General features: G+C 41.5%; 1 protein-coding gene across 1 annotated transcript in view; it reads right to left on the minus strand.

The window, feature by feature from the left end:
• Positions 1 to 15,000, minus strand: part of LOC123519820 (dual oxidase maturation factor 1-like) — a 37,612-nt gene that overhangs the window by 19,581 nt on the left and 3,031 nt on the right. Inside the window, exons 3-7 of the mRNA XM_045281341.1 lie at positions 10,084 to 10,141; positions 9,584 to 9,718; positions 8,597 to 8,698; positions 8,278 to 8,431; positions 1 to 188 (exon numbers count right to left, since the gene is read on the minus strand). The exon at positions 1 to 188 is cut by the window's left edge and continues 24 nt beyond it. Of these exons, the coding sequence (XP_045137276.1) occupies positions 1 to 188; positions 8,278 to 8,431; positions 8,597 to 8,698; positions 9,584 to 9,718; positions 10,084 to 10,141 (637 nt within the window). The remainder of the gene's footprint in view (positions 189 to 8,277; positions 8,432 to 8,596; positions 8,699 to 9,583; positions 9,719 to 10,083; positions 10,142 to 15,000) is intronic.

The following is a 15,000-nucleotide window of genomic DNA, read 5'->3' on the forward strand; positions in this document are numbered from 1 at the left end:
GAAGTCCGTATTTGGTGGTTAAGATCCCATCCTCGAAAGGTATCTGTAGTTCAGTGTAATTCCTGTTGGTCGCCCAAATGATGGCAGATGATAGGAGCATGATGCCTGTCAAAGCGAGGGTCTGGGCAGCAATCCTGATCACCATCTTGAAGAGAACCATCGTCACAATCCACAACGGAAAGGCAGTCCTGGGGAGAGAGAGAGAGATGGTTCCTTACACTTGTCCTTTCATTCTCAGTCTTACTTTCTTTATCCCTCAGGAAATAAGTGCGTGGTGTGGTAGGTGAGTGTGTGTGGTGTGGTAGGTGGTGTGTGTGGTGTGGTAGGTGAGTGCGTGGTGTGGTAGGTGAGTGTGTGGTGTGGTAGGTGAGTGTGTGGTGTGGTAGGTGAGTGCGTGGTGTGGTAGGTGGTGTATGTGGTGTGGTAGGTGGTGTATGTGGTGTGGTAGGTGAGTGTGTGGTGTGGTAGGTGAGTGTGTGGTTGTGGTAGGGGAGTGTGTGGTGTGGTATCATTCATTTATAGTAACACGGCTGGAGTAGGCAGTAGTCACCTGCCGCCCGGTGGAATACTCCAGGAGAGGTACTTACGGGGATGTAGGCAGTGCTGCAGACTGAGTGATTCCCCGTGTCCTCTCTTCCCGGTTCCCTTTGTGGTCTCATTTATACAATTGAGCAGCTGCAGCCTGCCCTCTAAAGACAACTTCTACTACTTCCTACACTACACTACAACACCTTACACTTTTACACTCTCTTCAAATCAAAATTTAATAATGGCTTCACCACGCCCTGCCTCGGAGTCCCCCTCTGGGGAGGGGACCATAAATGTCCCCAGGTCGGACTGCCCTCTGCTGTCGACCTTGGGTGTCTTGACACTTCATCTAATACTTTCACTATCAATTTCTGCAACATTCGTGGCCTTCGTTCTAATTTTCAATCTGTGGAACACCACCTCTCCTCTACTAAACCTCATCTTCTCTTCCTAACTGAAACACAGTTGTCTGTGACTACTGACAGCAGCCCCTTTTCTGTTCCCTCCTACTTGCTCTATCCTCATTTTCAATCCAAAGCTGGATGTTGCGCATACGTGCGTAACGACACCACTTGCTCTCGTGCCCACAATCTTGAATCTTCAGAATTTTCTACCATCTGGCTAAGACTTCAATGTCACTCTCTAACTAAATTCATCTGTGCTGTATACCTCTCACCTAATTCCTCTGACTATGTAAAATTCTTTGACTATTTGACTTCCAAGGTGGAGCACATCTTATCTCACTTTCCTTTGCTGAGATCTCCATTTTAGATTTCAATGTTCACCACCAGCTTTGGCTTTCATCTTCTTTCACTGACCAACCTGGTGAACAAACCTTCAACTTTGCTATCCTTCATGACCTAGAGCAGCTAGTGAAGTTCCCTACCCGTATTCCTGACCGCCTTGGAGACACGCCCAACATTCTTGATCTTTTCCTAACCTCCAACCCTTCTGCTTACTCTGTTAAACTTTCCTCTCCGTTGGGCTCCTCCGACCACAATCTAATTTCCGTTACCAGTTCTATCACTCCAGTGCAGCCTCAGGACCCGCCTAAGCGGAGGTGCTTCTGGCATTTTAACTCTGCTAAGTGGGAGGAACTAAGGCAGTACTATTCTGATTTCCTTGGGATGATTATTGTTTTCATGTCAGAGATCCTTCTCTTTGTGCCGAGCGCATAACAGAGGTGATTATCTCTGGCATGGAGCTATACATTCCTCATACTTTCTCTAACCCTAAAGCTAAAAAGCCTTGGTTTAACTCTGCTTGTTCTCGTGCTGTCAATGATAGAGAGGCGGCTCACAAACGGTTCCGTAGCCATCCAACTGCTGAAACTCATGCCCTATATATTTCTGCCCGTAATCATGCCAAATCTATTCTCCAACTTACTAAAACTCTTTCATCAATAGAAAATGTCAAAGTCTTTCCAATTCTAACTCCTCTCGAGATTTCTGGCATCTAGCCAATAATATCTCTAACAACTTTACTTCTTCGTCTTTCCCTCCTTTACTTCATCCAGATGGCTCTACAGCTGTCTCTTCTTTTCTAAAGCTGAACTCTTCGCTCAAACCTTTGCTACCAACTCAACTTTGGATGATTCTGGGCATATTCCTCCTACTCCTCCACCCTCTGACTACTTCATCCCTAAAATTAAAATTCTTTATAAAGACGTTTTCCTGGCCCTCTCTGGCCTTGATTCTCGGAAGGCTTACGGTCCGGATGGAGTCCCTCCTGTTGTTCTCAAAACTGTGCTTCCGAACTCGCTCACTGCCTGGTCAAACTCTTTCATCTGTGTCTCTACTTCTATTTATCCTTCTTGCTGGAAGTTTGCTCACATTCAACCTGTCCCTAAAAAGGTGACCACTCCAATCCTTCTAACTACCGCCCTATAGCTTTGATTTCCTGCCTTTCTAAAGCCTTTGAGTCTATCCTTAATAGGAAGATAATGAGGCATCTATCAGCTCACAACCTTCTCTCTGATTGCCAGTATGGTTTCCGTAAAGGCAGATCTACTGGTGATCTTCTTACTTTCCTAACTGAATCTTGGTCATCCTCTTTAGGGACTTCGGTGAAACCTTTGCTGTCGGCCTTGACATATCGAAAGCCTTCGATAGAGTCTGGCACAAATCTTTAATTTCTAAACTACCCTCCTACGGATTCTATCCTTCTCTCTGTACCTTCATCTCCAGTTTCCTTTCCGATCGTTCTATTGCTGCTGTAGTAGACGGTCACTGTTCTTCCCTAAAACTATCAACAGTGGTGTTCCACAGGGTTCTGTCCTATCACCCACTCTCTTTCTATTATTCATCAATGATCTCCTAAATCTGACTCAATGCCCTATCCACTCCTATGCTGATGATACCACCCTGCATTATTCAACAGCGTTCAACAGACGCCCAACCCAACAACAATTAAATGACTCAAGGCGAGATGCTATAGGACGCCTAACTTCTGATCTTTCACTTGTTTCTGATTGGGGCAGAGAAAACCTGGTTTTGTTCAATGCCTCAAAACTCAATTTCTACAACTATCTACTCGACATAACCTTCCAGACAACTATCCTCTCTTCTTCAATAACACTCAACTTCCCTCTCCTCTACATTAAACACACTCGGTCTATCCTTCACTAAAAATCTAAACTGGAAATTTCACATCTCTACTCTTGCTAAATCAGCTTCCAAGAAGTTAGGTGTCCTATGGCGTCTTCGTCCATTTTCTCTCCCTCCCAGCTGCTTGCTCTGTACAAGGGCCTTATCCGCCCGTGTATGGAGTATGGCTCTCATGTCTGGGGGATCCACACACAGCTTTACTAAACAAGGTGGAATCTAAAGCTTTTCGTCTTATCAACTCTTCTCCTCTAACTGACTGTCTTGATTCTTTAAGTCACCGCCGCAATGTTGCATCTTTATCTGTCTTCTACCGCTGTTTTCATGCTGTCTGCTCTTCTGAACTTGCTAACTGCATGCCTTCCCCTCCTGCGGCCTCGCTGCACAAGACTCTCTACTTCTTCTCATCCCTATTCTGTCCATCTTCCTAATGCAAGAGTTAACCAGTATCTTCACTCCTTCATTCCCTACACTGGTAAACTCTGGAACTCTCTACCTGTGTCTGTATTTCCACCTGCCTATGACTTAAACTCTTTCAAAAGAGGAGTGTCAAGACACCTCTTACGTTAACTGGACCCTTCTTTTAGATTTTTTGTTTTTCTCTTTATACTTTCCTCTTAACAGGGCCTGGCAACCAGCGGGATTTTTTTTTTTCCAACTTTGTTTTCCCTTGGCCAGTGCCCTTGTAATGTAAAAAAAAAAAAAAAAAAAAAAAAAAAACACAAAACGCGCATAAGAAATAGTCAATTCATCTGTGTGACCTTTTAAAGTATCCGTTAGCCCTTTCAGTACAGGGACACAATTTTACTCTGAGTTTTGGGTATGATAAGAAGATTTCATTTCCATTAGGAAGGGTCTCTGGAAGTCAAAAGATTAATGGCCAGAGTCTTCACTATCTTAATCCGCCAAATAAGTTTCTGAAGCTGTATCAGATCACCAAATAGTAGGAAGAATAAATATGAAAATGTGTCATGGTACTGAGGAGGTTAAGGACTCCTCGTGGCTAAGTGTTCATCTGGACCTTTAATAACTTCACGTATGGACAGTCAGCTAAAGATGCGTGACTCACTGTAAGCGGACTGAGAGATAAAAGAAACGACAAAGAGTTAAAAAGTCACTCAAATCACAAAACATAACATAACACCATATACATGACAACTGATCGTGCCCTTTTACGAGTTCAAAAAGTTTCTCAAAACACTCCGACGGACCAATGCAATGAGAGTAACTCCCTGCCTGCTTCTGTATTTCCAACTTCCTATGACTTGACTTCATTTTAGAGGGAGGTTTCAAGACATTTATCCCTTTCTCTCAGCTAACACTCTCGGACCTGCAAGGGCATTGACAACTAAGTGGGTCTTTTTTTTTATATATTTGTTGTTGCCCTTGGCCAGCTGTCCTCTCTTACATAAAAGTAAAAGAAACTTCCTTCTGAGTCTCTGTAACTCAAGGCGACTGGAGCTAATGATACGCACTAAATGTTTCAGTCATACGTACTCAACTACTTCGAAATTCAACTCTACACTCACATCGGCCTTTTTTTCTTCTTTTTTCTCCTTTTTCTCTCTGCAAAGTACAAAGGGAATCCATGTTCATGTCACTTATCAATTCATTCTCACATTTTATATCTGCTTGATGGAAAAAGCTTCTCTCTCTCTCTCTCTCTCTCTCTCTCTCTCTCTCTCTCTCTCTCTCTCTCTCTCTCTCAAGCTTCTGCCGTGGTTTGATATGTATCTTACTTATAATGTCAATCACAGATAACAGTAGATCTGGATTTGACACGAAAATCGCCGCGCTGCAGTAAACGTACCCAAAGCCGGAGAACGGACCTTAAATTTCAAACCTCGAAATCTCGGCTCCTATGAAATCTATGAAAATCACTGAAGCAAGCTAACTGTGTTTAATTCAATGCCTGAAAGCGATATCTAAATCCATACAACCGTGTCATTGTACCGCTCAGTTATACGAGTCAAACACGATAATTTATAAAGTACCAGGTGGATGTTTAAATACAACTTTAAGCTTACAGCTGTATTTCAAACACAAAATGCAAATTTTGTATCACTTATAAATTACTTTACATAATTTTGGCTGTCCTCTTGCTCATCTCTTCTTCACACCTGTGAGTTTACGCCTCTTGTCATCAGTCTGTGACCGTGTGTTACCTCCTGTGGCGACACCAGGTTTGCGCTTGGCGTGGACATCACTGTTGGTGTCTTACTATCCCACCCCTTATATATGTCACAGATGTTGCACTAGCGTACTCTATATAATTTCATAAACAAAAATGCAACTTTCCTTTTTTTTTTTTTTTTAGGAAGACTATTTACAAAGCGCGTACGCGAGCTTTATTTTTTTACATCATTAATGCGAAGAAATATATCGCAGTAGTTACTATCAGTCACTGCCTAGGCATTGTTTCCTACCATTCTAGTCACCATTAATCATTCATCGGTTTGTTGCATTCACGTTAGTAATCAGGTGAGTTTAACACTTAACAGCACTCCACAGTACACTTCCACGTCACAGTGATGTCAATAACATGTCACTGTTCTTCACCAGTGTCACTATCTTTTCCCAAACTGACTATCTATATGGCACCAGGTGTCATAACTGCAGTCACTGCCACCAGTTGCATGCGTCTCGGATTACGTCCCAGTTACAACCTCTCACTCTGCCATTTTGTGTGACCTCTCATTATATTTCACTGTAGTGTTTCACATTGTACGCCTCAAGTCACCACTAGCAGTTCTTCTCCACTGTACCACTGACTTATTAATAACTCCGCATACAACACTCAGCGTCACCCTACACACGTCACGGTTGGATACACCACTCACAATGTTAAATCTGTGTGCATTACACCACTCACAATGTTCACTCCTTATTCACCTCACTGTACTTCATTAATCACTGCACAGTGACATCACTAGCGACTGCATCACACGCGCATAGTAACATTTTCATGTGAGCCTTGCCACGACACAAGCTCTTCACACTTTCACTGTAAATCCATTGTTGGACAAAACTCTTTCAACAGCATTCACATTTCACTGTTTCATTGTCTCCACAGATGTCAAAATGTCTGAACATGCACGTAACAATTATAACCCCTCAGTCTTGGCTGCAGCGGTATCCCTAGGCTAGCACATCTGACTTGAACCGAGTGACTTGAGTGACTGTCCATTGGCTAAACCGTTGGCCGTCTCGCTGCTCGCCTGAGATTTTAAAATGACTCATTCGCAGTAGACATGGGTGTATACAACTTACCACAAATATGTACATAATGATAATAATAATGTTTCCTCCAGGTAGAGGTCAGCCAATCCCTTAATCTGGTGCACCTCACAGCCTCCACAAATGCTCACACCTTCCCACTGCTGCGATATTTAGTAATGATTAGTATTTCCTTAAAAAATGCACTGTATACTGTATAAAACTTTACAAAATCATAACTTTAACAGTCAGCTGCCGCGTACTACCAGTCGACTGCTTTGGGTAAGTTATTGCAATGGCGGCGCGGCTCCGCAGTCCCGTGTCAAATCCAGATCTACTGTTATCTGTGTGTCAATATTTTTTCTTTTCCTTCTTTATGATCTTGTTCCTTATATTTTCTTCAATTATCTATTCAATATTTGGTTCACATTTTCATTGACGTTTCTAATTGCCAACGTGTTTATTTGTCGCTGTTTTTCCTCTTCAGTAACAGTAATTCAGGTAACTTAACACTGTAACAGTGCTATGGACTAATCGATCTGAGTATTCCTGCCTTGTTTTAAAACATGCTACAAGCTTGACTAAGGTACTTACCAGAACTGGGCGCGTTGCTGGATATCGGGTGGTCCGGTACCGCTCCTCCAGACCTCGAAATGCAGATAGTCCGTACCTGTACTACTTCCGTGCCTAAATTTTTTTTTGCCTCGGTCTGGTACCGCACCTCCGCACCTCCGGTACCGCACCCAAAACTATCAAAGTGCGCCTCAAATCTCTAGTCCGCACTTCAAAAAATGAAACAAAATACAAGGCAATAATATATATATATATATATATATATATATATATATATATATATATATATATATATATATATATATATATATATATATATATATATATGCCTGGTAGCACAGACAGCCAAAAACGGCCGAAAGTAATGCTGCGTAGTGTGGACTGTTTGTCGTCTTTATTTATTTATTTATTTGTTCTATCCTTGAAAATCTCAGGTGCGAAGTACGGAGTCAAAATTTCGCCTTTTCTTCTTAAAATTTCGCCTTTCCGCACATGTCTCAGATGTGGAGGTACGGACTTAAAATTTCGCCTTTCCGTATCTGTTACCCGCACTTTTGAAAATTTTTCCGCTCTTCAGACCTCCGCATCTCGTTTGGTGGTCCGCAGGTAGGGAGGAGCGGAGGTGCGGACTGAGGTATAGAAGTGCCCAGCTCTGGTACTTACTTAATTGTAGTGGTGGATAAGAACAAAGTAAATCGTTATTTTAGAAAGAGTGAACCAAAAGCATTTCGTCTCATCAACTCATCTCCTCTGACTGTCTCATCGCCACAGTGTCCCACAGTGTCGCATCTCTTGTTATCTTGTACCGCTGTTTTCACGGTAACTGCTATTCTGATCTTCCTAACTGCATGCCTCTCTTCCTCCTGCGGTCTTGCTGCACGAGACTAACTCTTTTAACAGGGAGGTTTCAAGATACTGATCCTCTGTTCTTTTCGCAGTAGTTTCTGATCCTGTGTGAGCACCAGCACCTCAGTAAGGTCTCCCTCCTCCTCCCTCTTCTAATTTTGTTGCCCTTGATTGGTGCTCCTTCTACATACACAAAACAAGAAGAAAATGAATAAATAATGGTTAAATAAACTAAGTAAATGAATAAATGAATGAATAAATAAAACAAAGCGCACGTCTTCAAACAGGAACCACTGACATAGGCCGACCAGCGACTGAGAGACATCGATCAAGGGTTGCCTGGGTTACAGCGACAGACTTGGTGAAAAGGGGTATAGTGGATTTCTTTATCAAAACAAAATACAGCTATACACTATCATTATCACCATTCCTATCACCCACCATTTCCTGCCGCACCACCAGTAGGCTACACAACGCCATATCCACACCGCCACAGCCCCGCAATACTCACCAGACGCAGATGTGAGCGAACCAACCAGAGTAACGATAGTGCCTCCCGAAACGAATCCCTTCTCCGTCTATGATGAAGTACTCAGCGGCCCACAGGATCGGTAAAGGGAGGCCCGTCTCTTGTGCTCGTCGAAACTCCCGTTGTAAAGTCCCCGCTGGATACAGACAAAGAAAAGAAAACGGGCGTTCAGCTTGGAGATACGTTTGTCTTTCTTTTTGTTCTCATATACCATGACGAAGGGTTAGATTGCAATTTCCTCTCTCTCTCTCTCTCTCTCTCTCTCTCTCTCTCTCTCTCTCTCTCTCTCTCTCTCTCTCACCGTTAGGACCGAAGCCCGCATTGCCTTGAGCCCACGTCCAGGTAAACCTTTCATTGTAGTCGATCTTTTCTCCAGCCAAGTCTCCGCGAGGGTCATCTACCGCTGAGGAAGAGGAAAGCTTTGGTCATGTCATTTCAGGTCAAAAGTTATCCCGCAAACCCTCTCCCAACACAGCCTACGAGGACAACTCACTAGTACGAGTCGGTGAATAAATTAAGGCTACAATTCTGTACGCGACAAGGTTCCTCGGAGGATGGGTTGTGTGGAAATAGATAATACTAACGAATTCAAGCCCAATAAAAACATTAGAAAAGGAGATGAAGAAACTAGTTCTCACAGAAGTAAAATGAATAAATGGTTAGAACAGGCACAGTTATCATGTTTATAGCATTGATTATGGAAAGCTTCAAGGCAATGTTGTGTATATCCACCCGGATTCCACCGACTCTACACTTCAAGACAATGTTAGACACGTATAGCCGCTGAAGCTTAGCTGAGGCAGTACTGTGCATGTTCACTACAGGGACTGCCTGTTAAGTTATACTATGCTGAATTAGGTTACTTTTGGTTAGCATAGGTCCATACGTAGGTTAAGGTAGGTTGAGTTACGGTATGCTACATTAGCTCTAGTTATGCTAGGTTAAGCTTTGTTATGCTACATTAGCTCAGGTTAGGTTAGGTTAAAGTGGTGTAGGTTCTTAACTCTTATTACCAGGACTTGGTCCTTCCCCCTTGTATCAATTAATACAATTCCCTTCCAGATTTTAAAGAAAAAGACGATACTTTTGCATTTTTCACAGAACTTCTCATTACTTGACCATGCCCTCGTGAAGAGAAGGACAAACATAATTAGAGAAATTTTTACTTTCTCCAACTCCCACGCCCCCTTTGAAATTAATGATGCCCCAAAAGGGAGGGGCACTGCCAGGTTAAGAACCATTGGTCTCGGTTAATTGAGAATATTTAGGTTAGACTAGATGAGGTTACCTTTGAGAGTAATGTTGACCGATCGCAGACCAAGGTACAGTCCCAGTTGAGCTCGAATCTCTTGCCCACTGCCTGCTTTGTAAGGCGTGGAGGTGGTGATCACTCCGACCTCCCACTGCTGCCCGTAGTTACACACTGCCTCGAGGGGAGAGACCGCTGTGTTACTACCTGATAGCAACCAACACGACCAGGAGTGATTGTCATAGAAAATAGAAGAGGCAGTAACATTGTGATCACATGGAGCAAAGAAGGGCAACCAACCAGGCCGCGGAAAAGCTAATCATTAATGCTGCTAGAGAGAGAGAGAGAGAGAGAGAGAGAGAGAGAGAGAGAGAGAGAGATCATAAAGCAATACATTACACAAATTAAGATAACATTTATAAGGTACCTATTGACACGCACAACCTGACTCTCTCTCTCTCTCTCTCTCTCTCTCTCTCTCTCTCTCTCTCTCTCTCTCTCTCTCTCTCTCTCTCTCTCTCCGCCCTGCCCTGACTCACCCATAATGACGAGTCCAAGCACCATGCAGGAAGCCACTCTGAAGAACACCTTTAATTTCTGAGGAATTAGACAGACATGTTTGTTATCATTGTTGCTGTCATTATTGTTGGTAGTATTGTTACCATTATTCTTTATTATTACTATTACCATCATTTATTATTATCATTATCATTATTATTATTATTATTATTATTATTATTATTATTATTATTATCATTATTATCACAATACACTACCACTACCACTACACCACTACTGCTGCTACTGCTGCTGCTGCTGCTGCCACCACCACAACAACAACTGCTGCCACTGCACCACCACCACCACCACCACCACCACCACCACCACCACCACCACCACCACCACCACCACCACCACCACCACCACCACCACCACCACCACCACTGCTACCACCACCACCACCACCACCACCACCACCACCACCACCACCACTGCACTGCTGCTGCTGCTGCTGCACCACCACCACCTGCTGCTGCACCACCACCACCACCACCACCACTACTACAACAACAACAACAACAACTGCTACTACTACTACTACTACTACTACTACTACTACTACTACTACTACTACTATTCCTTTTCACCAAGAGGACTTTCATTTTCTTATATATTGAGTCTCTACTAGGCAGCTTCTTACAGTGATCTTCTATTCTGTCATGCCCTTCACTCACACATTACCGCGTTATCTAATCCACTTCTCATCCACGCTTCACCCATTCCTCACTTGCCACTGAACCGCTTCCCATGCACACGTCTCTTTTACTTCCTGGTACGCATTTCATTGACCTCTTAACGACACCTCAAGACAATTGTTCCATCATTTTGGCTAATTTGTGACTATTTTTTAAGGGAGCCAACACTCAAATGGGCCTTTTTTTAATATTTTGATGGCCTTGGCTTGCTTCCCTCCTGCATGAAAATAAGGAAAAACACACATCTTTTATTCACTCCTGCGCTGCCATTGTCTGTTCCTCTCATTCGCTGACTGATTCATCTTACTCTCGTAGTTTTAAAACGTGCACCAACTCTTCTTCAGTAGAAACAAGAACCAGCGTTGACACAAACATTTTATTTTCTAACCTTTTTCTTCTTTACTTATCAGACGTTTCGACATCCCAATATGGCATCATCAGTGGTCTAAAAATAATAAAGATACATTAGAATTCTAAAAGACACAATAGAAAAATATACATAAAATATAATGGTTCAAAAACTATACAATATGCAGCGGAACGGTATAGTTTTTCAACCATTATATTTTGTGTTTAATTTTTTTTTTATTTTATGTATAATCTTTTATTGTGTGTTTTAGAATTCAAAAGTATTTTTACTAATTTTAGGCCACTGATGATGACATACTGGGATGTCGAAACGTCTGATAATTAAGGAAGAAAATGGTTAGAAAATAGAATGTTTGTGTCAACGCTGATTATTCTGTTTCTACTGAAGCTGAGGTTCCCCACGAACAGACCGAACTCTTCTTTAATCTCGGCAACACCTTTGTTTGATTGCAAGGCACCAAATTGATGTTATAGGCTAGTAGAGTGCAATAGTGTGATTCCTAAGACTATCCCTTTCCAGCAGTGTGAATGATGGTGTATTCACCTAGTTGTATTCACCTAGTTGTAATTTTACCGGGCCTGGGGATCATACTCGTGTGGCCCCGTCTCCATATCTACACACATCCAACTTTCCTTTAAAACTATGCACACTCCTTGCTGACAAAACCTCCTCACTCAAACCATTCCACACCTCCACACATCTTTGTGGGAAACTATATTTCTTCACATCCTTCAAGCATATTCCCTTGGCTATCTTTTTACTATGCGATCTTGTAGTTCTACTTAAGTTTTCCTCTCTCAACATCATTTGCTCATTATCCACTTCATCCAGTCCATTCAACAGTTTATAAACCTGTATTAAATCTCCTCTTTCTCTTCTTTGTTCCAAGGTAGGCAAATTCATTTCTTTTAATCTCTCCTCATAGGTCATTTCTGCCAATTCCGGAACCATTTTGTTGCCATTCTCTGCAATCTCTCCAACTTCCTTATATGCTTCTTTTTATAAGGGGACCAAACCACTCCAGCATATTCCAATCTTGGTCTAATTACCATACTAATTAATTTCTTCATCATATCTTTATCCATATAATGGAAGGCTAATCCAATATTTTTATCAAATTATACGTTTCTCCAAACATCTTATCAATATGAGCCTCAAACTGCCCATGGTCTTGTATTATCACTCCCAAATCCTTTTCCTTTTCCACCTTTTTCAACACTACTTCTTCACCCATCTTATATGACCCTCTTGGCCGTCTTCCACTCTTCCCATCTCCATCACATGACTTTTGCTCAGATTAAATTCCATTTGCCACCTCTTGCTCCACTCCCAAATCTTATCCAGGTCTGCCTGTAAAATTTCACAATCTTCTTCACTCTTCACACACCTACACAACTTCGCATCATCCGCAAACAAATTAATATAACTGTTTACTCCTCTGGCATGTCATTAATATATACCAGGAAAAGTATTGGTGCCAGCACTGAGCCTTGTGGGACTCCACTCTCCACCACCAACCAGTCCGACCTTGCATCCCTTATTACCGTTCTCATCTCCTCCATCTCAAGTAGTTTTCCATCCACTTTAACACTTTTCCTTTCAGTCCTCCATAAATCTCTACTTTCCATAACAGTCTCATGTGAGGTACCTTGTCAAAAGCTTTCTTTAAATCCAAATATACACAGTCCATCCATCCCCTCTCTCTTGTATTTTGTCAACCACTCTTGAATAAAAGCTCAGTAGATTTGTTACACATGACCTCCCTTTCCTGAAGCCAAATTGATGATCCGATAATAACTTATGATCCTCCAGGAACCGTATCCAATATTTCTTTATCACCCTCTCACAAATCTTACCGACCACACTTGTTAGAGACACAGGTCTATAGTTAAGAGGCTCTTCCTTACTGCCTCCCTTATAAATGGGCACCACTTCAGCTCTCTTCCACTCTACTGGTACTTCCCTGTTTCTAATGAGCACCTTATAATATCATATAATGGATCAATCAATTCTTCTCTACACTCCTTCAATAATTTTCCTGAAACTTCATCTGGTCCCATCGCTTTATCATCTTTAAGTTCCTCCAACATTTTATATAACTCCTTTTAGGTATCTTAATGTCATCCATGTGCACATTTCCTTGTACATTCTGAGGCTTTACAAACATTGTTTCTTTAGTAAATACTTGTTGAAACCTATTATTTAGCAATTCCGCTATATTCTTAGGGTCATCTACTATCCCTTGCTCTCCTTTTAATCTTTCAATGGACTCTCTCTTTTAAGTTTACCATTTATGAACCTGTAAAACAATTTTGGATGTTCCTTACTCTTGTCTACAATATCTTTTTCAAATTTTCTTTCTTCCTCCTCCTTACCCTCACATACTCATTTCTCGCCACTCTATAATTCTCCTTATTTAGTATATTCCTGCTCTTTTCCATCTTTTCCAAGCCACATCTCTCTTTTCCTTAGCCTTAACACAAGTTGCATTAAACCAATCCTTTCTTCCTTCCTCTCTCGGTTTATACTTTGGTACAAATTTCATAACTCCTTCTTTATAATATTTCATAAAAATCTCATATTTCTTTTGCACTTCTCTGATTTGTAACATCTCCTCCCAATCTAATTTTCTGAAATAATTTTTCAAACTTTTTGTGTCCATCTTTCTATAATTCAATCTACCACTCCTGTATGTCTCGTCTCTCCTTCGCTGTGTTGTTGCTATCTGCATTTCCATAACTACATGATCACTCTTTCCCAAAGGACACTTGTATTGTATATCTCCACATAGGTACACTTCTCTTGTTAACACCAAATCCAGTCTAGCCGGTTCATCATCTCCTCTATATCTAGTATTTTCCTTCACCCTCTGTTCCATCATATTTTCCATCATTAGATTAAGAAATCTCTCTCCCATGCTTCCTCTCCAACACCACTTACTAGATTTTCCCAATCCACCTCCTTACAATTAAAATCTCCTACTAGTATCACCTTTCTTTTCCAGATAATACACTTTCCAAACTCTGTAAAGTATCCTTGATCATATTGTCGTATTCCTTAATGTCCAAGAATTTGTTTTAGGAGGTACATAGGTCACCATGATTATTAATTCTTTTCCATCACTTTTTATCCTTATGCTTATCACTTCTGCGTTGTTCTTCCCATACCAAACCTTATCCACATTTATTTATTTCTTCGTCATAATCATAACTCCTCCTCCACCTTTACTCTCTATCCTTTCTCCATATATTATATTTATTATCCAAATTTATCTTTGTTTTTCATGCAATTTTGTCTCAGTCAAACACACTATATCAGGCTTCTCCACTATCATATAGTCTTGCAATTCCAATCTACTTGACAGTATCCCATCTATATTAGTATACATTACGGTCCACCCACTGCTCCCTCTAGGGGTTCCTCCGTATTCCTTCTTTCCACATACCACTTTCTGACTCTCTCTCCTATAACTCTCCAAAAACTTTTCTTTTCCTCCTCAGACCGCTCATCATTTTTCCTTCTCGCCTCTTCCACCAATTCCTTATATCTTCTCCTCTCTTCCTCATTTCTATTCTTTCTCACAAACACCTCTTTACAACCTTCTATCTCTCTTAACTTTGATGTTCTATATAGGACATCCTCCGCAGATTGTTGTGACTTCAGTACTACTTTAATCGGTCTGTTCACTCCCTCCTTATACGGACCCAGTCTATGGATCTCTTCCACTTCTTCTTGTAGGTCTTTTTTCATCATCATTTAGATTTTTGAACAGATCTCTTACCGTTTTAATTCTTCTTTAATTCTCTTAGGCTTATATGTTATATTTTGTT

The sequence above is a fragment of the Portunus trituberculatus genome, chromosome 7 (assembly GCF_017591435.1).
Source record: "Portunus trituberculatus isolate SZX2019 chromosome 7, ASM1759143v1, whole genome shotgun sequence".
In the NCBI taxonomy this organism is placed as follows: Eukaryota; Metazoa; Arthropoda; class Malacostraca; order Decapoda; family Portunidae; genus Portunus; species Portunus trituberculatus.